The following is a 25,645-nucleotide window of genomic DNA, read 5'->3' as shown; positions in this document are numbered from 1 at the left end:
AGCTAAAAAGAGAAAGTCACTGGGCAGTTTTTTCAAAAAGCCTCTCCACTACCACAGGTCTCACTGAAATCCAGCTGGTAGAAAATGAACTCAGCTGCTACCTTCAGTCTCCTGTTGCTGACAGTGAAACCAATCCACTGGACTGGTGGAAGATCCATCCCAAAACACTTTCCCAAAGTCCTTCACCTGGCAAAGCGCTACCTGTGCATTCCTACGACCAGCTCCCCCTCATAGTGACCTGCCATAGGGCAGCTTTAAAGCCAATATGAGTATTTGAGAATGGTTACACTACTGCAATTTGGAGTATACCAATGCTTCCCTCTATTGGAGCATAGTAGTGTTGATGTCAAAGTGTTATGTTAATTTATTAGGGTGCAGTACATGGTGTTCCAGAATCCAGGAACTCCAAACCACTTTCATTTCACACCCTGTCATTTTAGTGGACAAAATTTCCCACTATAGGTGTGAGTTCTACAGAACAGCGGCCCAATCCACAATGACACAGTGAAAGGGACAGACATTTTTCTCACCTACTCACCTATTTCTATGTGCCAAACTGTGCGCAGTTGAAACCCTCTGCAGAATACGTGCACACAAACTGCACTGCAGTGGTCAGTAATATACAGTTTATAAAATACTTAGAAACACTTATAACTAGGAGCATTATTGCTCTTAGTTATAAGATCAATATAGATATAGGAACTTTACTTTGAGAAAAGTGGACGCACCTTGCATTTTCACATAATATAATGTTCAATAATTTAGACTTTTTGTGGCTACTACTGTTGAATAATTAACAGATGTCCTGTGCCTCTGAAGCATATTGGGTAGTTAAATTAAGAGAGGTTTCCATGCAGAGTCATTGTGCCCTTGGCAGATAGCTACGTAATGGGTTACAGCTGTTGCTTGGGGTCCTCATTCCAAACCTGGCCTCCCGACCATCCGCTACCCAGCAGTAGCTAAAATGGAGGTCTGAAGCAAAAACAGCTCCCGAACATCTACTCTTCTCCTAAAATAGACTACAACCGCAAACTTTTATGTCTATTCTCCAAAAAAAAAACAGCCTCCAAACAGAAGAAGGGATCCACAAACATCTGCACAACCATAGACATTTCTCTTTATGTGGAATGTGGCTTCTTTTTTCTCTGTGCTCAAGCGTGGCAGGGCCCAAATCTCTGTTTCGAGAGTAATCTGGAGGGGCGCTGATAGACATGATTAAAAAGATCTTTGAAGATTAGAACATGCTGTGAGGAGAGGAGGATATTTTGGAGTGTAGGAAGAACTCTCACAGAAATGAACTAACATGGGGTGGAGATGGTGGGAGATTGTGAGATGAGATTACACAAGTCATCATGGTTCAAAGCATGGTGTAGTGACTGCTTTACATTTCAAACCAAAGTGACTGTATGTACGTAGAATGACATACAAATGTAGAACGATATACGTGTGTAGCAGGAAGTATGTACACTGTAAAAAATGACCCTTTGGATCAACCCTAACATTTTTTACAAGTAAATGAGTTAGGTTTTCTCAATTGAAAAAAAGTACATTTGTTGAAACCAAAAATATGATTCAATGCCAACCGTTATACACTGCTCAAAAAAATAAACGGAACACTTAAACAACACAATGTAACTCCAAGTCAATCACACTTCTGTGAAATCAAACTGTCCACTTAGGAAGCAACATTGATTGAGAGGATCTGCAGAGAAGAATGGAAGAAACTCCCCAAATACAGGTGTGCCGAGCTTGTAGCGTCATACTGAAGTAGAATTGAGGCTGTAATCACTGCCAAAGGTGCTTCAACAAAGTACTAAGTAAAGGGTCTGAATACCTATGTATATGTGATATTTCAGTATAAATTAGCAACAAAAAAAAGTACCTGTTTTTGCTTTGTCATTATGGAGTATTGTGTGTAGATTGATGAAACATTTAATCAATTTAGAAAAAGGCTGTAACGTAACAAAATGTAGAAAAAGTCAAGGGGTCTGAACACTTTCCGAAGGCACTGTAAGTCCTTTGTGACTCCATACATCTAATTGAATTATATATTAAGAATGTATGTAATGCCCACTGATATATGTATCACATATATTCAGTCTGTGTGAGTTACTTTATGCTCTCATGCATACTATAGTTTGGTAAGTTATTGGTATTGGTTCACTGTTTCTTGTTGATCTATTTATAGAAAATGATGATGTTGAGATAGTTACCTTCTGACACATGTGAGAAAATGTAATTACTCTTTAAGGGCGACCCAGAGGTTGATGAGATACCAAATTTAAAAAAATGAAAGGGCAAATAAATCGATGAAAACCTTGGGAAATTCATCATGTATAATTGGGCAGGGGGGTTTCTCAAGAGGGAAAATATATACAATCAGGGACTCCTATGAGATTTCTACATGGAATTCAATATGAAATATTGGCATATGAGAAACCTGGGCATGATAAACGGACCATGGTCTGAGTCTGACTGTCTCTCTAGTCTCTTGGTGGAGGGAAGGGGGTTAAAAGACATGGATGAACTTGGCCGCTTCCTCATCTGCACTGACAGGTCGGCTCCCCTAGGGGTCAACCAGAGGGAAGAGCCAATCACTGGCCTTGCTGCTGTAGCGTCTTTTCCGCCCTCTGGTCCTCGAAGGAGGGAGTGTGATTGTGTGCCTTACACTGATTGAGTCAAAGAAATGTAACTGGGGAGTGGAGTAGATTGAATATCCAATCTGAAATGACAGGCATGCAGCATGTGCCCACTGTTTTGAGCTACAGAGCTAAGCCAAGGCTGTTTCTGAATTTCACATCGCTTTCTCACCCCTCGATAAATTAGTAAACTTATGTTGAAAGATGACCCGCTCAGAGGTCCTTATTAAAGCAACAGCTTCGGCAGCTTCCTACAGCAACGTTTTCATTTGCAACAGCATTTTATATAATAAGAATAATACATTGTATTTGTGCCTTTGAAGATACCTAGGGACACATACAGAGCAAAACATAAAATAGCCTAAATAAACACGACAATACTAAAAGCAAAGTGCATTACCACAAAGGCGCGCGGCACCCCAAAAATAGCAAGATAATTAATACATGGGGGAAAACAGCAACAACAGCAATTACAATGTCAAGCTCACGAAGGCAGTTCAAATCGAGAGGCTACTTGAACGACCTCTGTAACCCGATAGGTAGAAAAAAAATAAAAAGAGCTAGACGGTTTAAAACGCTAAAGGCTGAATGCTATTCTGAAAAGGTTGTTTTTGGAGATTCGGATGGAGTCCGAACTGAGGAAGTTCAGCTGTGAGAGAGTTCCAGAGAGTGAAAGCGCGATCCCCCATGAAGCGTAGTGGGGGATGACGGGGGTGACCCGTAAACCTGTGTCAGAGGATGGAAGGCTGCGGATGGGGGTGTAGGTGTGTAGCATGTCTGAGAGACAGGAGGGGGCCAAGCCATGCGAGGATTTGTAAGGTGCAGATTTTGAGTTTCAGAATGTTTGAGCTTATCCACGATTTTATTTATTTTAAACAGCTGATGCGTGATGGTGTGGGGGGGGGGGGGGGGGGGGGTCAGAGTTAGGTTTGGATTGAACATAGATTTGTGTGTCATCAGTTTAGCAGTGGAATTGGAGAGCATGTTGGGGGATGATTTGGCCAAGGGGTATATGTAGATAATGAATACTGTCGATATCGACACCTGGCTTCCCAGTTACCGCTCCAAAAACAAATTATAGAACCTAGATGAACTGTATGGTTAATCTTCTACAATATACAAGCAAAATGTATATTTCTATTCAATGACTTCAACTTTAAGACCTATACATTGACATAACATTACCATTATAATGTCCAATTGTCCAACACAATTATACATTTCTCAAAATGATTGGCCATATTCCACACCATAGAATTATAATTAAATATTTTTTCTATTACCTAGAATTATAATTAAATATTTTTTCTATTACCTAGAATTATAATTAAATATTTTTTCTATTACCTAGAATTATAATTAAATATTTTTTTCTGTTACCTAGAATTATGATTGACATGTTTTTCTATTAACATACAATATATTACATGAATATGAATTGTTGATGCCTGGAGGTTGTGTGTGTGTGAAGAGCCTGAAGACAGAGAGAGTTGATTAAGATGGGTGTGCATGCCACTGCATGTAGAGATGAGTCAGTTTGGGCTGATTACTGTCCTCTTGGCTGGACAGGGTAACCGTGACAGGGGGTTTGTTACGTGTGTGTGTGTGTGTGTGTGTGTCTTCATTATACATGGGGCTGGAGGATCATAGGGGGTTCTTGTTTGGGCTATGTAAATAGTTGTCATTAGCATAGACAGGTTATGTAACTGATGGAGAAAGCAAACGTTCACAGCCGGGAGAGCATCGTGTGACATTTTCCATTGTGTGATTCACTGTAGGAAAAGCACTGGCACATCTGAGTTGCCTTTTTACAGGTGTGTGGAAATAATGTGATTATATCTCAGAAGAAAAGAAGGATCCACACACTGCTATAACCAGTACCACTTCGGTTTATCCATTGTGTGATTCACTGGAATCGGTTCTGGGTAGGTTGTGAGAAAATGGACCTACGTTATTGGTGGCAGTGATAGGAGTATCAGTAGTGAATTAGAGGGATTTTGACACTTCAGTTGCTCAACTTTGGGATTTGATTAAGCCAGTGTCTTATTCCAAATGCATGATATGAACCACTTGATCAGCTGTCACTGAAATCATATCTGATAGCGCAGTAATTACAGTGGAATATGTGGAGTGATGGAATGACTCATTTGCAGCAAATGCGTCATTTCAGCCCACCCCTATACACACATACCGTAGTCACACTCACACACACGCACATGACTTGCCGTGATGGTGAGAAATATATGAGCGGAAAAGGTATTTTCTCCTTTAATTTCTCATTTGGTTGATATGTGATCTGTAAACATAGTGTGTCCAAGATGGCATAGCAGTCAAACGTCCTTTGTCCTCGTCTTGTCGTGTCCCGTGTATACATATATTTACATCTTTCTTCGCATACCTTTTTATATATTTTCTTTTCCAAAAACTCATCTTCAAAACACACTCCTGCAACCCGCCTCACCAATTAAAAAAAAAAGTATTATTTACCTCAAATCTGAAATCCACAATAGAAGCTAGCCTGAAGCTAACCAGAAGCTAACCAGGAGCTAACCAGGAGCTAGCCAGAAGCTAGCCAGAAGCTAGCCAGTTTACTGGATAACGTTAGTATTTAGCTAACCACGGTTGATGGTCATCCTCTATCCTTTAGCTCGAAAAGCTATCGCCAGTTTTGTACAACGCGACTCAGACCAGAATATACCGGACCTATTTTTCTCTCCATATCCACGGATTTCAACCGAAAGCTCTGAACATTTACACCTGGATCTCGCTGCTAACTAGCTGCTATCCATGTGACTATTGGCTTACGTCGGTCCCGGAGCAAACTTCAATTATTCCGGAGCTAGCCAGCTGAAGAGTTCCATCAACCACTCCTGGGCTACAATCACCTATCCGGAACCGTTTTACTGCCGATGCGGAGCCCCACCGGGCCTTCACGACTGTACTACCGACGTTATCTGCACGAGGGAGTTATCCAACTGGCTCCTCCGTCGCGACGTTACCTGAACGGCCATCTGCGGCCCGCTAATCGTTAGCTGTCTTATCGGCTGCTATCTGAATAGGTCTCTCAGACAATTTTTCTTGGGTCACTATTACTATATCCATTTTGCCAATTGGATTGATCCCCTCTACCACACGGAACCCCACTAATCTACTAACGGAAACGCACAAAGTGGCTAAAAACAGAACACCGTCCTACGCTAGCTTGCTACCGATGGCCCGGCTAGCTGTCTGAATCGTCATTACCCCAACCAACCTCACTACTAACTGGACCCTTGTGATCACTCGACTAAGCATGCCTCTCCTTAATGTCAATATGCCTTGTCCATTGATGTTCTGGTTAGTGTTTATTGGCTTAGTTCACTGTAGAGCCTCAATGTAGAGTTTCAATGATGTTTCTAGAGACCATATCTCTCTCATCATCACTCAATACCTAGGTTTACCTCCACTGTATTCACATCCTACCATACCTATGTCTGTACATTATACCTTGAAGCTATTTTATCGCCCCCAGAAAGCTCCTTTTACTCTCTGTTCTGGACGTTCTAAATGACCAATTCTCATAGCTTTTAGCCATACCCTTATCCTACTCCTCTGTTCCTCTGGTGATATAGAGGTGAATCCAGGCCCTGCAGTGTCTAGCTCCACTCCTATTCCCGAGGCGCTCTCTTTTGATGACTTCTGTAACCGTAATAGCCTTGGTTTCATGCATGTTAACATTAGAAGCCTCCTCCCTAAGCTTGTTTTATTCACTGCTTTAGCACACTCTGCCAAACCGGATGTTCTAGCCGTGTCTGAATCCTGGCTTAGGGAGACCACCAAAAATTCTGAAATCTCCATTCCGAACTACAACATTTTCAGACAAGATAGAACGGCCAAAGGGGCGGTGTTACAATCTACTGCAGAGATAGCCTGCAGAGTTCTGATCTACTATCCAGGTCTGTACCCAAACAATTTGAACTTGTACTTTTAAAAGTCCACCACTCTAAAAAGAAGTCTCTCACTGTTGCCACTTGCTATAGACCACCCTCTGCCCCCAGCTGTGCTCTGGACACCATATGTGAACTGATTGCCCTACATCTATCTTCAGAGCTCGTGCTGCTAGGCGACCTAAACTGGAACATGCTTAACACTCCAGCCATCCTACAATCTAAGCTTGATGCCCTCAATCTCACACAAATTATCAATGAACCTACCAGGTACCACCCCTAATCCGTAAACACGGGCACCCTCATAGATATCATCCTAACCAACTTGCCCTCTAAATACACCTGTTTTCAACCAAGATCTCAGCGATCACTGCCTCATTGCCTGCATCCGTAATGGGTCAGCAGTCAAACGACCTCCACTCATCACTTTCAAAGGCTCCCTGAAACACTTCAGCGAGCAGGCCTTTCTAATTGACCTGGCCGGGGTTTCCTGGAAGAACATTGACCTCATCCCGTCAGTAGAGGATGCCTTCCTCACCATCTTAAATAAGCATGCCCCATTCAAGAAATGTAGAACCAACACAAAAACATCCTATGGCGTTCTGCATTAGCATCAAACAGCACCCGTGATATGCAACTTTTCAGGGAAGCTAGAAACCAATACACACAGGCAGTTAGAAAAGCCAAGGCTAGCTTTTTCAAGCAGAAATGTGCTTCCTGCAACACTTACTCAAAAAAGTTCTGGGACACTGTAAAGTCCTTGGAGAATAAGAACACCTCCTCCCAGCTGCCCACTGCACTGAGGATAGGAAACACTGTCACTACCGATAAATCCACTATAATTGAGAATTTCAATAAGCATTTTTCTACAGCTGGCCATGCTTTCCACCTGGCTACCCCTACCCCGGTCAACAGCACTGCACCCCCCACAGCAACTCGCCCAAGCCTTCCCCATTTCTCCTTCTCCCAAATCCAGGCAGCTGATGTTCTGAAAGAGCTGCAAAATCTGGACCCCTACAAATCAGCCGGGCTAGACAATCTGGACCCTTTCTTTCTAAAATTATCTGCCGAAATTGTTGCAACCCCTATTACTAGCCTGTTCAACCTCTCTTTCGTGTCGTCTGAGATTCCCAAAGATTGAACAGCAGCTGCGGTCATCCCCCTCTTCAAAGGGGGGGGACACTCTTGACCCAAACTGCTACAGACCTATATCTATCATACCCTGACTTTCTAAGGTCTTCGAAAGCCAAGTCAACAAACAGATTACCGACCATTTCGAATCCCACCATACCTTCTCCGCTATGCAATCTGGTTTCAGAGCTGGTCATGGGTGCACATCAGCCACGCTCAAGATCCTAAACAATATTTTAACCGCCATCGATAAGAAACAATACTGTGCAGCCGTATTCATTGAACTGGCCAAGGCTTTCGACTCTGTCAATCACCACATCCTCATCGGCAGACTCGATAGCCTTGGTTTCTCAAATGATTGCCTCGCCTGGTTCACCAACTATTTCTCTGATAGAGTTCCGTGTGTCAAATCGGAATGCCTGTTGTCCGGGCCTCTGGCCGTCTCTATGGGGGTGCCACAGGGTTCAATTCTTGGACAGACTCTCTTCTCTGTATACATCAATGATGTCGCTCTTGCTGCTGGTGAGTCTCTGATCCACCTCTACGCAGACGACACCATTCTGTATACTTCTGGCCCTTCTTTGGACTCTGTGTTAACAACCCTCCAGACGAGCTTCAATGCCATACAACTCTCCTTCCGTGGCCTCCAATTGCTCTTAAATACAAGTAAAACTAAATGCATGCTCTTCAACCGATCGCTGCCTGCACCTGCCCGCCCTTCCAACATCACTACTCTGGACGGTTCTTTCTTAGAATATGTGGACAACTACAAATACCTAGGTGTCTGGTTAGACTGTAAACTCTCCTTCCAGACTCACATCGAACATCTCCAATCCAAAGTTAAATCTAGAATTGGCTTCCTATTTGGCAACAAAGCCTCCTTCACTCATGCTGCCAAACATACACTTGTAAAACTGACCATCCTACCGATCCTTGACTTCGGTGACGTCATTTATAAAATAGCCTCCAATACCCTACTTAATAAATTGGATGCAGTCTATCACAGTGCCATCCATTTTGTCCCCAATGCCCCATATACTACCCGCCACTGCGACCTGTACACTCTCGTTGGCTGGCCCTCGCTTCATACTCGTCGCCAAACCCACTGGCTCCAGGTCATCTACAAGACCTGCTAGGTAAAGTCCCCCCTTGTCTCACCTCGCTGGTCACCATAGCAGCACCCACCTGTAGCACGTGCTCCAGCAGGTATATCTCTCTGGTCACCCCAAAAACCAATTCATACTTTGGCCGCCTCGCCTTCCAGTTTACTGCTGCCAATGACTGGAACGAACTGCAAAAATCTCTGAAACTGGAAACACTTATCCCCCTCACTAGCTTTAAGCACCAGCTGTCAGAGCAGCTCACAGATTACTGCACCTGTACATAGCCCATCTATAATTTAGCCCAAACAACTACCTCTCCCCCTACTGTATTTATTTATTTATTTTGCTCCCCCATTATTTCTCTCTACTTTGCACATTCTTCCACTGCAAATCTACCATTCCAGTGTTTATTTTATTATTCTTTTTAAAAATATTTTTTATATTTTTTACTTGCTATATTGTATTTACTTCGCCACCATGGCCTTTTTTGCCTTTACCTCCCTTATCTCACCTCATTTGCTCACATTGTGTATAGACTCATTTTTCTACTGTATTATTGACTGTATGTTTGTTTTACTCCATGTGTAACTCTGTGTTGTTGCTTGTGTCAAACTGCTTTGCTTTATCTTGGCCAGGTCGCAATTGTAAATGAGAACTTGTTCTCAACTTGCCTACCTGGTTAATTAAAGGTGAAAAAAACAAAAAACAAAAAACAAGCCCTGTCAGGGGCCTTTACTGTAGATTATACCATTTCAGTTGTTGGGAATTGCTATTTGCACAGTCATGTGATCTGTGAAGCATGTTCTTGTACTTTAGCTTCAAAGAAAAATCCCTCGCACTTCACTAAGCTTGTTTCTGTGGTATAATTCAAAAGTACAGTGCAGATAGGCTACATACAGTGCATTCTGAAATGATTCAAACCCCTTGACTTTTTCCACATTTTGTTACATTACAGCCTTATTTTAAAATTGATTGAATTTATTTTTCTCTCATCAATCTACACACAATACCCCATAACGACAAAGCAAAAACAAAGTTTTTGTTGCTAATCAATAAACAATAAAAAAACTGAAATCACATTTACATAAGTATTCAGACCCTTTACTCAGTACTTTGTTGAAGCACCTTTGGCAGTGATCACAGCCTTGAGTCTACTTGTTTATGAAACTACAAGCTTGGCACACTTGTATTTAGGGAGTTTCTCCCATTCTCCTCTGCAGATCCTCTCAAGCTCTGTCAGGTTGGATGGGGAGTGTCGCTACATAGCTATTTTCAGGTCTCTCCAGAGATGTTTCATTGGGTTCAAGTCCGGGCTCTGGCTGGGCCACACAAGGACATTCAAATACTTGTCCCGAAGCCACTCCTGCGTTGTCTTGGCTGTGTGCGTAGGGTCGTTGTCCTGTTGGAAAGTGAACCGTTGCCCCAATCTGAGTTCCTGAGCTCTCTGGAGCAGGTTTTCATCAAGGATCTCTCTGTACTTTGCTCTGTTCATCTTTCCCTCGATCCTGACTAGTCTCCCCGTCCCTGCCGCTGAAAAACATCCCCACAGCATGATGCTGCCACCACCATGCTTCAACGTAGGGATGGTGCCAGGTTTTCTCCAGACGTGACGCTTAGCATTCAGGCCAAATAGTTCAATCTTGGTTTCAACAGACCAGAGAATCTTGTTTCTCATGGATTGAGAGTCCTTTTGGTGCCTTTTGGCAAACTCTAAGCGGGCTGTCATGTGCCTTTTACTGAGGAGTGGCTTCCGTCTGGCCACTCTACCATAAAGCCCTGATTGTTGGAGTGCTGCAGAGATGGTTGTCCTTCTGGAAGATTCTCCCATCTCCACAGAGGAACTCTGTTCATAGATGACCAGCAGGGTCAGATAATAATAATCACAGTGGTTGTAGAGGGTGCAACAGATCAGCACCTCAGGAGTAAATGTCAGTTTGCTTTTCATAGCCGATCATTCAGAGTTAGAGACAGCAGGTGCGGTAGAGAGTCCAAAACAGCAGGTATGGGACAAGGTAGCACGTCCAGTGAACAGGTCAGGGTTCCATAGCCCTGCCTGCGGTTGAAACAGTTGAAACTGGCGCAGCAGCATGATCAGGTGGACTGGGGACAGCAAGGAGTTATCAGGCCATGTAGTCCTGAGGCATGGTCCTAGGGCTCAGGTCCAACGAGAGAAAGGGATAGAGAGGGAGAAAAAGAGAGTGAATTAGAGGGAGCATACTTAAATTCACACAGGACACCGGATAAGACAGGAGAAATACTCCAGATATAACAGCATGACCCTAGCCCCCCGACACAAACTATTGCACCATAAATACTGGAGGCTGAGATGGTTTGCACATACAGTACAAGCGTCATATGATATTGCCCTTGAAGTGATAAGATATATTTGGGGGTTTTAAGTGGCTAAATTAAAGTATTATCCGCTAAAACCTGCTATCTAGAAACCAAAATGGTTCTTCGGCTGTCCCCATAGGATAACCCTTTTTGATTCCAGGTAGAACCCTTTTGGGTTCCATGTAAAACCCTTTCCACAGAGAGTTCTACACAGAACCCAAAATAGTTAAACCTGGAACCAAAAAGGGTTTTTGTTGGAATCCTTTTTTTCTAAGAGTGTATAAATCCAGTATAGAGAACCATATGCACATGATTACTGGACTTGTCACTCCTATCTGTTAACCTAACACAGTGCACAACTTCTCACAGATCCCACTGAACTTAGACTACTAAAGGCAGTTTGCTTTCAAAATGTAACTGAAACCTACAGTATTGTTTTCATAATTGCAGGGGCTGCAATATTCCTCTTCATTGCTGTAATGCACACTCTGATGTGTTCATGGGGCTGCTTAAAATAGCCGCATAAAATAGGGAATTTGACATGTTCCCCCTTCAAAAGTGATTGTTTACTTGGGTATTAAGGCTCAGTTTAGAAAAGCCAAACAGAACACATGAAGTTAGTCTGTTTTCAAGGGTAGCCTGCCAGTGCACCACAATCTGTCTCAGTGACTGTCTCGCAATAATCCATGTAATGGGTAATCACGGTATACCACCATCCCTCTTGTTCTCTCGCTCTCTCTCTCATTCTCTCCCTACCTCCCTCTCTTTCTCTATCCATCTCTCAGGAATTGTGTCGCTAATCTCGCTGGCCTTCCTCTCCTATGACCGCTACAGCACCTTAACTGTGTACAACAAGCGGGCCCCCGACTACCGCAAGCCTCTGCTGGCTGTGGCGGGCTCTTGGCTCTACTCCCTGTTCTGGACAGTGCCCCCCCTGCTGGGCTGGAGTAGTTACGGCCTGGAGGGGGCCGGGACCAGCTGCTCGGTCACCTGGACATCCCAGACTCCCCAATCTCACTCCTACATCATCTGCCTGTTCATCTTCTGTCTGGGGCTGCCTGTGCTGGTCATGGTCTACTGCTACGGGAGGCTGCTCTACGCTGTCAAACAGGTGGGCTGTCCCACCTATCCACATGGGTTCAAATGAAAAATGGCTTGAAATCAATCAAAACACACCATGTAATGTTTGCCTACACATATTCTGTTTATTCGCTATTCTTCAAGCAAACTTCTTATTCTGAATAACTGTAATCATCTACCTGTGAAGAAGTGGTAGGTGTTTACGGTACCTAAAACCAACATGGATGGGTGCATTTGCACGTGTGTGTGTTTTCGTCAATAAAACATCAATAGAAGTGAGGCTTGAGCAGAGGAGAGTCAAGTTTACTCATGCAAAGCCCCAGATCAGCATGTTGTCAGGGTCTGAACCTGCTGATAAACCACTGATAATCAGAAAGACTTGCAGTGTTTAAACTGTCAGTTATTGGGTAGAATGCTGAAGCACTGCCTAGTGATATCTCACTCTCCCAGTCAGCGTTATCTGGTGTCTCCACCCTTCCGTGTTTAAGTAATAATTTGTTTGACATACATTCAGATAGTGAACCCAGCTAGCCCCGCAAAGTCAATGTATTGCTGATTACTAGCACGGTCACCACTGAATTATAGAGGGCTAAGCACCGCGAGTAAGTAGCTTTGCACAAGCGAGCCAAAACAGCTCTCCTTCTTCTGTAGCACGAGGCAGCTTGATGTACAGCCGGGGATCAAACTCTCAACCTCCCAATCTCAGGGCAGACACGCTAACCACAAGAACACTGAGTTGGTAGCAGCTACCATCCATTGTTAGGCTACCATTCAAGTGTCTAATTGCACATATTACCACCGTGGTTATCCTGCAGTTTAACTGCCAAATCACACTTGCATGTTCACAGTCATGTATTTATAGAACAGCTAATGGGCTTTCAGCCCACAATATGAATAACATAATGCTGCAACTATATATGTATATATAGACATGTAATATGCACTCAGTACTACTCCTTCATATGGACTTCCTGTAGAAATATGCCCTGTCTTCAGTGGTCTGTAGACTGAGATGCATGGAATGGAAGTTGGTGGTTACAGATTGAGAGAAGAGTGTGCGCAAAGAGAGAAACTGAACACTACTTTTACATGATTAAGACAGTGTTCATTGGACAGATGGAGTATCCTTAAAAAAAAAATAAACACTTGGTTCCCTTTCTTCCACTGCAATTAAGACTGATATCCTATTAAGAAAGCAACTTGTGACTAGATAATTAGGCAGTTGCCTAGTGTGACTTTTTTTCTCAGCTGGGACTGGATCTTATGGCTACAGGTGTTTCAGAATACTCAGATCAGACAGGTCTGGCCTGGTAATGAGATTAAGTGTTTCGACTTGCGTGACTAAAACGTAGCCCTGTTAGAATAGTTTTTAAAAAGCGCTCTTCCTTCCTGGAAGTTCAAGCAATAACTGATGTGACATGACAGGATAAGTAAAAGGTAGTGAACTGGAAACCCTGCGTCACTCATCCAGTCCTGTCAGGTCACTTAGCCTTTTTTAAAGTCAATTAGGGAAGGAAGTCTTTATTAAAATAATTGAAACAGTGATTATCCTATTACAAGGAAGGATGATTTTTTTAAAGTGTAGGTGAAGTATGACACTGATTAACCTATGTCAAGGGAAAGGAGGCTTTTATATAAAATACAAATGTAAACATTGATTAGCCTAAGCAGTGAAGGAAGGAAATTACATTTCTCTTAAGTATAGTAACAAGACCTTGTATGTCCTTCTACATCCTCCTATGTGATTGGCCTCTCAGGACATACATTTATGCACAACTTTATGTATGATCATTTCCTCTCAGGTGGGGCGGATCCGTAAGTCGGCGGCGCGGCGGAGAGAGTTCCACATCCTGTTCATGGTGATCACCACGGTGGTGTGTTACCTGCTGTGCTGGATGCCCTACGGCGTGATCGCCATGATGGCCACCTTTGGACACCCGGGCCTCATCACCCCCATCTTGACCGTGGTGCCCTCCATCATGGCTAAGAGTAGCACCGTCATCAACCCCCTCATCTATATACTCATGAACAAACAGGTGAGCAGAACCTAAACCAAAAATGTGTCCTCTACTCATCTCCTCCGTTACATTGATGTGAAAGACGTGACCAGATGAAAGCCAGCCCAATGAGGCGCTTCCACCATTATTTCTTTCACTGGTCAAGTATGTTTCAATCAAAAGGGAGGAGACGAGCAGGTAATACATTTTCAAGCAATTGAGATACAGCCCTTGCCTCTTGAATTGTGGGATATGTAGTTAAACAGCTAGTTAGACAAGGGTCAACTCACAAGGCAAGTAAGATATCTTTATTCACAACAGTTTAAGTATAAAAGAATGGAAAAGAAATACAAATTTTAGACAAACTAACAAATGATGTTCAGTACAAACTGATTCTGGCTATAGAAAATTCTGTAAAAACAGGATTTTTGTTTAAAGATCCCAAAAGGTGTCAATATTAGTGTTTACCCTCCAACAGTAGTTCAGCCAACACTTCACATTTCTATTGTTGTGTTTTTGTGCATTCCATTCACAATGTACACAAACAAGTGAATCATCGTAAGGACATTTTGTCCATTTATATTTCTAAGCTGAGGCCTCTGCTTTGCTTTTGTAGTGGTTAATTTCTAGAAGATGTAGTGTTAACTAACAGTTAACTTCACACAGGGAACATTTGGCACAGTATCAAGTCTATCACCATTACCAAAAGCCTTAGACCACTGCGCTCCTGGTCTAAGGCCCTGCATCTCAGTGCAAGAGGCTACAGTCCCTGGCTCAAATCAAGGCTGTATCACATCCGGCTGTGATTGGGAGTCCCATAGGGCGGCACACACCAGGTTTGGCCGTCATTGTAAATAAGAATGTGTTCTTAACCGACCTGCCTAGTTAAAGGTTAAACTTTTTTTAACATTTTTTTTTATAAATGCGCCTCAAACTATTCATAGCTGCATTCATTGCATTACACTTGACAAGACTTCAATAGGCAAACAAACCACATTTACATTCTATTTACACAGTGTGGCTGTAGAATCATGTCAAGGCCAGGAAAAGTAACTGTTGTCAGTTTGACCATCTGGTCTTGCGGTACAGTAACTTTAAATAGCGTACGTACATCGAGGACACTGATAAGAAAGTTCCTTACACACACACACACACACACACCAGTGGTTAGGTTAAGACTGGTCCATACACAAAAAAAGTGAAAAGAAAAGTTGTTTTTCCTCATAGACCTACATACACTACTATCCCTGAATTTCTCAAATAAGGTCTGCAATATTTTTAAACCAAAAAGGAACACAACGTGCTTTTTGAACTGCTTAAATTCAAACCTACCCTCTCAAGTAAACCCTTTACACTGCATGTTTTCAATTCTCTATTCCCATGCATGACCTGTACATGGAAATGCACCTGATTAGTTGAATCGGCAAAAAATGCCTTTTGACCGATGTTCAATATTTTAATCCATAGATCACTTTTCCACGTTCATACCCAGACCTCACCCATGTACAACATTGTGTCACAAGAACAATACCTTAAAAAGATGACCCATCTCTCCAGTAGGAATACATTCCTGAAGGACTACTTCATTACACAATACGACATGACATCCACATGCCCTAAACCCCCCCCCCCTCCTTACAACATTGATGACTATTGCTATCCTAACCAGCAGCAACAGGCTGTTTTTGTCTTTTTCCAGGCTCAGCGAAAACGAAGAAGTTCCTCTGTAGGCGTCACTTCAGAGTTCGGCCTTTAAACTATTTCACTTCTTTTAATGTTTAAACGGCTTGTGAAACAACTATCATTTCAACACCCTGACAGTCTCTGGTCTCCGAACCGGATGGCCAGAGCAGCTTCAGTTTGACACTATCCATTGCGGCAAAAGCAGTTCTGGAGCACGCTAGCTTAACCTCTACAGCCTAAGATTGATTAGTATTGGCACCACTCTCCTCCTCTTCACTTTTGTCCAGGTCAAAGGTCAAACGCCAGAGCATGGCCCACAGACGACAGTGCTGACTCAACTTAGTCTCTTCAGTTGCTTGATTAGTATCGGCACGCGCCGTCTCTTGATGGCCATAGGAGGTCAAAGGTCAGGGCCCACAGTTGACTGCGTTGAACCCAGAGAGCGTGACCTTGCCCTTGGTTTTGAGGTCGTGTTGCGAGGCGCTGTTCATCCTCTGGACCAGTAGCTTCTCAAAGAGCAGGGGATGGTACGCCCCAAGGGTGCAGGCGGCGTCGTAGTGGTGCTCGTGGTAGTGGCACAGGTCTGTCTGACGCAGAGAGGGGATGTACTCATAGACATGGACCTCCTCGCACAGCGACATCATCAGGACGATGCCTGGAATTAAAAACAGGGCAAATATTAATTCATTACAGTTTATGGGTTTACACTGTGTTGACAAACGGGGAGTGACTCGCTCTCTGACACACCTTCTCACATACACACTCCCCCCTTTCACAAACACTCCTCACATACGCTCTCTTTGTCCCTCTCTTGCAGTTCTACAGGTGTTTCCTGATCCTGTTCCACTGCAAACGGCCCAGTTCTGAGAACGGCGTCTCCTCCATGCCTTCCAAGACCACCGTCATCCAGCTCAACCGCCGGGGTCACAGTAACAACGTAGCAGTCACGCCCCAGCTCTCCACCTGCGCCAACCACCATCCCCACACAGTGGAGTGCAGCACTAACAACCGTGAAGTCACCACCCCAGTCTCCGAACAGACCAGCCCAGACCCCAACCAAGAGATCACCTCCTGTGGACAGCCGCCTACCCCCCTCACTACCCCCCGAAGCCCTTCTCAACCCACCCCCCCTTTCCCCCACGTGACAAACGCTATCCAGTGATCCACTGTGTTATGATAGTGTCACCACCGAGAACTCTACAGAGGATGTGGTGTTAACCCTGACATTTGTCATTTGGTGTCGCCCCCGCCCCCAAAAAACGGTCTACACAGTGATCTCTCATGTGGCGTCACCCAACAACTCTCCATAGTGATTTGTCATCATGAAAACGCCTCAGACTACCCATAAAGTGATCCATCATGAGTCATTGGGTCACCAGAGAACTCTTCTATACAGACAGTGACCTAATCCACAATGTTACTCAGACAGAACTATCAATATCTTCTACTAACAAAGTGATCTATTCCAAGTAGTCATCACCCCAGAAACTAACCTGTGATCTATTATCTTATTTAAACAGGATATCCCAACTGGCGGCCTACAGGTGGATTTATTTGGCCCCGCAAGTTCATAGCAAAATACATAATATATATTGGAATTTACATTGTTCGACGTAAGACTAAAAACACCATGAAATCAGCTCCAATTGATTTAAAGTTTTGAAATGATTATGCTTTAGTAAATGTTATCGGTTTTGGCTTCTACAGCAATTATGTTCTGTCCCCCCGCCCATCCGCTCAAGAAAAAAATAAATACGTCGGCCCGCGGCTGAATCTAGTTGATGATCCATGTAATAGAAGGTGTGTCAACCGCCCCGACCCAGCTAGATGGTCAACTGTTACTTTGTCACTCAGTAAAATGTGTAGATATCTTCCTGTCAAGTCTTGCCATGAGAACGCAACAGTGTGGTGGTGTTTACTTAAAAATAAAAACTTGTATTTTTCCTCAACTTTGGTTTTCATATTGTTACACGTTACGTCGATAATACAACTCTGGGGTCTAAGACTGCAGCGGCTTTAGTGTTGTCATTACTGTTACAGTACCTAAAAGGCTTTTGTCATAACTGTTATACACAGAACCCAACCCGGCTGCGCCATCGTGCGCTATGTATTTTGCCCCCCACACCAAATGCGATCACGACACGCAGGTTAAAATATCAAAACAAACTCTGAACCAATGACATTCATTTGGGGACAGGTCGAAAATCATTAAACATGAATGGCAATTTAGCTAGTTAGCTTGCACTTGCGAGCTAACGTTCATTTGTCCGATTTAGCTAGCTTGCTGTTGCTAGTTAATTTGTCCTGGGACAAACATTGAGTTGTTATTTTACCTGAAATGCACAAGGACCTCTACTCCGACAATTAATCCATACATAAAACGGCCAACCGAATCGTTTCTAGTCATCTCTCCTCCTTCCAGGCTTTTTCGTCGTTTAACCTCTTAGAGCTCTAGGGGCGCTATTTCATTTTTGGATAAAAAACGTTCCCGTTTTAAGCGCGATATTTTGTCACGAAAAGATGCTCGACTATGCATATTCTTGACAGTTTTGGAAAGAAAACACTCTGAAGTTTCAGAATCTGCAAAGATTTTGTCTGTAAGTGCCCCAGAACTCATTCTACAGGCGAAACCAAGATGATGCATCACCCAGGAATTAGCAGAATTTCTGAAGCTCTGTTTTCCATTCTCTCCTTATATGGCTGTGATTGCGCAAGGAATGAGCCTACACTTTCTGTCGTTCGCCCAAGGTCTTAGCAGCATTGTGACGTATTTGTAGGCATATCATTGGAAGATTGGCCATAAGAGACTACATTTTCCAGAGGTCCGCCCGGTGTCCTTTGTCTAAATTTGTGCGTAATCTTCAGGTGCAGGCATTTTCTCCTGGGATTCAGGAGAGAAAGCATGTTTCCAAGAACGATGTATCAATGAAGAGATATGTGAAAAACACCTTGAGGATTGATTCTAAACAACGTTTGCCATGTTTTCAGTCGATATTATGGAGTTAATTTGGAAAAAAGTTTGCGTTTTGAGGACTGAATTTATGGATTTTTTTTGGTAGCCAAATGTGATGTATAAAACGGAGCTATTTCTAATACACAAGGAATCTTTTTGGAAAAACTGAGCATCTGCTATCTAACTGAGAGTATCCTCATTGAAAACATCAGAAGTTCTTCAAAGGTAAATGATTTTATTTGAAGGCTTTTATGTTTTTGTTAATGTTGCGTGCTGGATGCTAACGCTAATGCTAACGCGAAATGCTAACGCGAAATGCTAACTCTAGCTAGCTACTTTTACACAAATGATTGTTTTCCTATGGTTGAGAAGCATATTTAGAAAATCTGAGATGACAGTGTTGTTTACAAAAGGCTAAGCTTGAGAGATGGCATATTTATTTCATTTCATTTGCGATTTTCATAAATAGTTAACGTTGTGTTATGCTAATGAGCTTGCTGATAGATTTACACAATCCTGGATACAGGGGTTTTTTCATAGCTAAACGTGACGCAGAAAACGGAGCGATTTGTACTAAACAAATAATCTTTCAGGAAAAACTGAACATTTGCTATCTGAGAGTCTCCTCATTGAAAACATCTGAAGTTCTTCAAAGGTAAATGATTTTTTTGAATGCTTTTCTGTTTTTTTGTGTAAATGTTGCCAGCTGAATGCTAATGCTAAATGCTACGTTAGCCATCAATACTGTTACACAAATGCTTGTTTTGCAATGGTTGAGAAGCATATTTTGAAAATCTGAGATGACAGTGTTGTTAACAAAAGGCTAAGCTTGAGAGCTAGCATATTTATTTCATTTCATTTGCGATTTTCATGAATAGTTAACGTTGCGTTATGGTAATGAGCTTGAGTCTGTATTCACGAACCCGGATCCGGGATGGGGAGATCAGAAAGGTTAATTTATATGGTGATCGCATCTAAACGTTCATTGTATTACCACGACTACCGGCAAAACAGTCCGTCTTTCAGTCACCCACGTGGGTATAACCAATGAGGTTATGGGAGAGGCCGGACTTGCAGTGCGACCTGCGTCAGAAATAGGAATGAGTTCTATTTTAGCCCTTGGCGTCGCAGACGCTCGTTGGCGTGCGCAATAATTGAATAACATGGATTTCTACATTTATTTTGCGGCGCACGCGACGTGTCCGGTCTGGTCAGCATGTTACAGTATAAGGTCATAACTGTGTCAATTTCCAATTAAGTGAAATAGACAGTTCATCTTAATTGGTTCTAAAGTTTCTATGAAGCCTATGTGAATTATGTTGGTGAAGCTGAATGCTTTGTACCGCATCTGTGAGATCAAATTGGGCCTCTTATTTGCTCAGTTTTTATATTACACTTCATATCAGTTCTTGAAATAATGACGGATAATCACAATGTTTATACAGATAACTAAGGGTGTAAATCACACATAACCATGTTCATTTCTCGATCGCACTAAGTTGCTAAATCAAAATGTTCACACGCCTACTTCGTGGTTATTAAATCACTATATAGCTGTGGATTAACTATTTAAGATCATATCTGTGCATAAGAACATTTTATAGATGATGCACCTGGGTGAACTGTGTAAAACTGGCTAGTATTACACTCTATACCGGAATTAAATGTTTGGCAATGTGAAGGGATTTTCCATTTCACTGCAGGGTGTGTAGGGCAATAAACCAGAAACAGTTGGAGAAGTGTAACAGAAAGTGTGCATGTTTGCAACACTTGAAGCCATCATCCCATTGGGCAAAATACATCACATCAATGTTCAATTGTCAGTTTGAAATGTTGTTTACAATTATGACAATGTGGAAACAATGCTGACCCAACCAATATTTGCATGTCGGGATGACAGCCAGGCGTTGTATGAAAGCCACAACCTGTTAAAGTTTCCATCTTTCTGTGCCTGTAGTGTTGAGTCATGCAGTATCTGACTTTGCATGTTGACATGTGCCTCAGTCTACAAGTCTAAATGATGTACATAGGTACCGACCAGATCCCAGCAGGCAGTCAACAGCCTTGCACCCCACTGGGCTGCCACATAGTGGCTGGCTGTAGCCATCATACGGCACTTGCTTGTCTTTATCCACATGACAAACTGAACAGCACCGCCTCTCACTGCCTAATAAACTGTAACCCCAAAACAGTTAAATAAATGGACTGCAATCCTCCTTCTGTGAGTTATGGTCTGCCTCACTGAGCACTGCTGCTGGCAGTGAGTGTGTGTTCTCTTTGTGTGTGTGTGTGTGTGTGGCGGTAGCACAGTAACGTGCTCAAGCCTCTCTTGCTGGGATTCCAGGAATTGCTATGTTGTAACCCCCCCATCCCCAGCCTCATGTAAATTGAGAACAAAACAAGAGGGGAAAAAAAACCACACAGGAATGAATCACCATTCTGCTCTTCTTTCTGTACTCTGTACTTTCGGTCGGGGTGGGAATATTTGATGCAGGTTTCGAATGATATAGATACCCAAGTATAAACATATGATGTAACTGTGAAATCACTTTGAAAAAATGATTCAAAGTGAAACAGGTTGCTTCGCTTTGACAATAGCCCATTTTTTTTGTTGCCTTGCTATAATCTTACCCCTAATGTTCACATCATTTCTCATGTCTCTTTCCAGAGTCCCAAAAACAGCAACACGGGACACAATATGGGAAAGTGGGACAACCTAGTCAGTTGTACAACTGAATGCATTCAACTGAAACGTGTCTTCTGCACTTAACCCAACCTCTGAATCAGAGAGGTCGTCGGCGCCCGGAGAACAGTGGGGTAACGGCCTTGCTCAAGGGCAGAATGACAGATTCTTACCTTTGTCAGCTCGGGAATTTGATCCAGCAACCTTTCGGTTAATGGCCCAACGCTCCTACCCACCGGGCTAACTTGAAAATTAGTATTTGCTTAATGACGTTAGAAAATCGAAAATCAACTTGATGGAAAGCCAATCGTTAATGGGCACCTGTGCCCTCTTGACTGTGTAACCTTGTAAATAGATGTTGAGCACACAGGGAATAACAATTAAGCTCTTATATTTTTACCTTTGAGCAATCGCAGATCTCACTCACTAAAGAAGAAAAAAAAAACATACATCCTTCTGGCTGCCATTTCCTTAAAGCCTGCTTGTCTCCTTGAACCAAGGATACCACCATGTGTTCTGAACTAGGCCTGCATTATGTGCTGCATCTCAACGGTTAATAAAGTTGTGTGAATTCGATGCACGTTGGCTGAAGGGTACCATGTCAAACAAATAAATTGATGGGTGGTTTGCCCGGGTGTATGATCAGAGGCGCATGCCCACCTATGAACCCAGAGGATGGGGGGTTAGGCTGGATGTTCTCCTGGGTGTTCCCCTGGATCACGTCCCACAGCTGCCAGATGAACTTAGGGTGGAGGACGTAGAACGGTTGTGTGGGGTGGAGCCGCCGCCGTTCCTCGTACGGGGTGAACAGGTCATAGTCTGGGTTCCCGTACCACTGAAGAGGAGAGGAGACTGCAGTCAGCACCAAGCATCTCTCTTTACGCTATCTGAAATAGAACGCTGCTACTCCGGGTCAGCACAATCATGACAGCATCTCCCGAGGGTCAGACTCACTGCTGCCACTGCAGTGTTGACACAGTGCCTTTGTTAAATTAAACTACTCCTGAAGCTCAGCAGGGTCAGCCTGCTACAGCGCAGTCTACCTGCTACTGTATTTCTAGAGCACCTAAAATTAGTATTAGGACTTTATTTGACTACAGGAAAGAACGTAAGTTAAAATGCTACAGATATTGCGCCAATATTGTGATGCAGATTTTCTTAAATCCATCACCACCATACTGACTGACTCACAACACCACCACAGGAATCCCCACGCCCCAAGCTAAAATGTTGTATAAATCCATGTTCTTCATACACCACGGCTTACACAAGAGCCCACTAAATCCATGATTCAGTGAACAAAGTCAGGCATGAATATCCCCTTGAAATTGATGACAAGAGACCGTCACAGAGCAACATTTTAAAGTCAAGATTTGTTACACCAATACTCATTCCCTCATTCCCATAGCAGGTATTGATGAATGACTACAGCAGATGTGCTTTAATTAGCTCTCTATTCTGGAAGTTAATCTTATTTTGTATCCCACATGGCACCCTATTCCCTACAGTACAAGGGCACTGCTTTGACCGCAGAGTGAACATAAAATCAGCCTTTGATCTGACACCCAGTGACGTTAAGCTGTTAGGTGACAGATACCGTGTTGGTAACTCTTTGGTTCTTTCAAACAGTCAGGATAACATGGGCCAAAATTGAGTCAATTATGCCTTTTAAGCATTAGATACAGAACAGTGATTCGTTTTAAATTGGATTCTGGGTCTGGAGCACATTTCTTGGTAAAGTCTCAATGAACGTGTTCAACCATCCATACAAATTGGGTGCATGTAGAACAGTAGGCGATACAAACACACACATGCACTGCTGCAGGCGCACAAACAATAACATACAAACAATGGCTTTCACTTTCAAAGTGGATGCCATTAGAATGACAGTCCTTGATCATTGGCCTTATGCGCGTGTGTCCTATCTGTATTTTAACTAATGCCATGAAATTGTGTGTGGCAGACAGCAGAGGTAATGTAAAACACTTTATTACATTGTTCTCCATATACAGTGCCTTCGGAAAGACCTAGGCTTTTCCACATTTTGATACATTACAGCCTTATTCTAAAATTGATTAAATAAAACATTTTTCCTCAGCAATCTACACACAATACCCCATAATGACAAGGTGAACTGTTTTTATTTTATTTTAGCAAATGTATTAAAGCTTAAAAACAGAAATACCTTATTTACATAAGTATTCAGACCCTTGCTATGAGACTAGACATTGAGCTCAGGTGCATCCTGTTTCCATTGATCATCCTTGAGATGTTTCTACAACTTGATTTGAGTCCACCTACGGTAAATTCCATTGATTGGACATGATTTGGAAAGGCACACGTGTGTGTGTGTGTGTGTGTGGTGTGTCAACTATTCGCCACTTGACAGTGCATATCAAAGCAAAAACCAAGCCATGAGGTTGAAGTAATTGTCCTTAGAGCTCCAAGACAGGATTGTGTTGAGGCACAGATCTGGGGAAGGGTACCAAAACATTTCTGCAGCATTGAAGGTCCCCAAGAACAGTGTCCTCTATCACTCTTAAATGGAAGAAGTGTGGAACCACCAAAGCTTCCTAGAGCTGGCCAAAAGGTCCCTACAGACTCTCAGACCATGAGAAACAAGTTTGGTCTGATGAAACCAAGATTGATTTGGCCTGAATGCCAAGCCTCATGTCTGGAGAAAACCTGGCACCATCCCTACAGTGAAGCATGGTGATGGCAGCATCATTGCTTTATCTTGGCCAGGTCGCAATTGTAAATGAGAACTTGTTCTCAACTTGCCTACCTGGTTAAATAAAGGAAAAATAAATAAAAATAAATAAAATAAAATGCTGTGGGGATGTTTTTCAGGGTTAGGGACTAGGACATTAGTCAGGATCGAGGGAAAGATGAACAGAGCAAAGTACAGAGAGAGATCCTTGATGAAAACCTGCTCCAGAGTGCTCAGGACCTCAAACTGGGACAAAGGTTCACCTTCCAACAGGACAACGACCCTCAGCATACAGCCAAGACAACGCAGGAGTGGCTTTGGGACAGGTCTCTGAATGTTCTTGAGTGGCCCAGCCAGAGCCCGGACTTGAACCCGATCGATTATCTTTGAAGAGACCTGAAAATAGCTGTGCAGCAACGCTCCCCATCCAACCTGACAGAGCTTGAGAGGATCTGCAGAGAAGAATGGGAGACACTCCCCAAATACAGGTGTGCCAAGCTTGTAGCGTCATACCCCAAGAAGACTCAATGCTGTAATCGCTGCCAAAGGGTCTGAATACTTATGTAAATGTGATATGTTTTTTTATTAGTAATACATTTGCAAAAATGTCTAAAACCTCTTTTTGCTTTTTCATGATGGGGTATTGTGTGTAGATTGAGGGGGAAAAACGATTTAATCAATTTTAGAATAAGGCTGTAATGTAATAAAATGTGGAAAAAGTCAAGGGGTCTGAATACTTTCCGAAGGCAATGTATACAAGGGTACATTCAGCAATGGAACATTCAGATAGAAATATTTCTATGTAGAACAAACATGCCTCTCTGACATGCAAAATAAGGAATTGTGTCTGCTCTATTAATTACATTTCTACTTGCAACGTTCAATAAAGTTTGCCAACTGAACTGTGTGACAGAGGAGGAAATTCTAACAAACTGACAAGGCCTAAATTTGTGTTTTCATAAGAAACATTTAATTAGTGTTTGTTTTAATGTGATTGATTTTAGGACCCTTAGGCTAGTTACCATCTCTTTCAACTGACAAGACAAACAAATTACATCTTGCATACTCTGAGAATGGAAGATTGGAATCCTACCAGTGTCTCAACAAAGAACTCGGAAGAATTCCCTTTCACACTTACATTTCCAACAATGTAACAGCAATTTGTCAAACTACTTTAAAACAAAACGGAGCATCTCCAGAGGTTATACCCTGTTGATGAACACTAATAAACTAGACAACCATTTCCCCACCTCACCAGGACTGAGTAAGTCTAAGTCTAAGTCCGTATCGTTCAGCTTTTCCTCATTACCACCCAGTTGATCATCATGTTTCCTGGCATCTGGAGAGTCACACGTGAACCACATTAAATCACAAGGCTGAAGACAGCACTGTCACCATTGAGCGTG

General features: G+C 42.8%; 2 protein-coding genes across 4 annotated transcripts in view; one reads left to right on the top strand and one right to left on the bottom strand.

Moving 5' to 3' along the window:
* LOC110495850 (pinopsin) overlaps window positions 1-18,288 on the top strand; it is a 24,037-nt gene extending 5,749 nt beyond the window's left edge. Inside the window, exons 2-4 of the mRNA XM_021571321.2 lie at window positions 11,919-12,244; window positions 14,016-14,249; window positions 16,711-18,288. Of these exons, the coding sequence (XP_021426996.2) occupies window positions 11,919-12,244; window positions 14,016-14,249; window positions 16,711-17,055 (905 nt within the window). The 3' untranslated portion in view covers window positions 17,056-18,288. The remainder of the gene's footprint in view (window positions 1-11,918; window positions 12,245-14,015; window positions 14,250-16,710) is intronic.
* Window positions 14,504-25,645, bottom strand: part of LOC110495849 (beta-galactoside alpha-2,6-sialyltransferase 2) — a 23,799-nt gene continuing 12,657 nt past the window's right edge. For 2 of the 3 annotated variants that reach the window (XM_036952288.1, XM_021571320.2), the window contains 2 exons: window positions 22,190-22,364; window positions 14,504-16,548 (listed from right to left, as the gene is read on the bottom strand). In XM_036952288.1, coding sequence (XP_036808183.1) covers window positions 16,301-16,548; window positions 22,190-22,364 — 423 coding nt within the window. In that variant the 3' untranslated portion in view covers window positions 14,504-16,300. The remainder of the gene's footprint in view (window positions 16,549-22,189; window positions 22,365-25,645) is intronic. The other variant, XR_002469480.2, reaches the window with a different exon arrangement.

The sequence above is a fragment of the Oncorhynchus mykiss genome, chromosome 18 (genome assembly GCF_013265735.2).
Source record: "Oncorhynchus mykiss isolate Arlee chromosome 18, USDA_OmykA_1.1, whole genome shotgun sequence".
Lineage (NCBI taxonomy): Eukaryota > Metazoa > Chordata > Actinopteri > Salmoniformes > Salmonidae > Oncorhynchus > Oncorhynchus mykiss.
The sequence above is the reverse complement of the archived record's forward strand: the minus strand, read 5'-3'. Positions and strand labels throughout refer to the sequence as shown.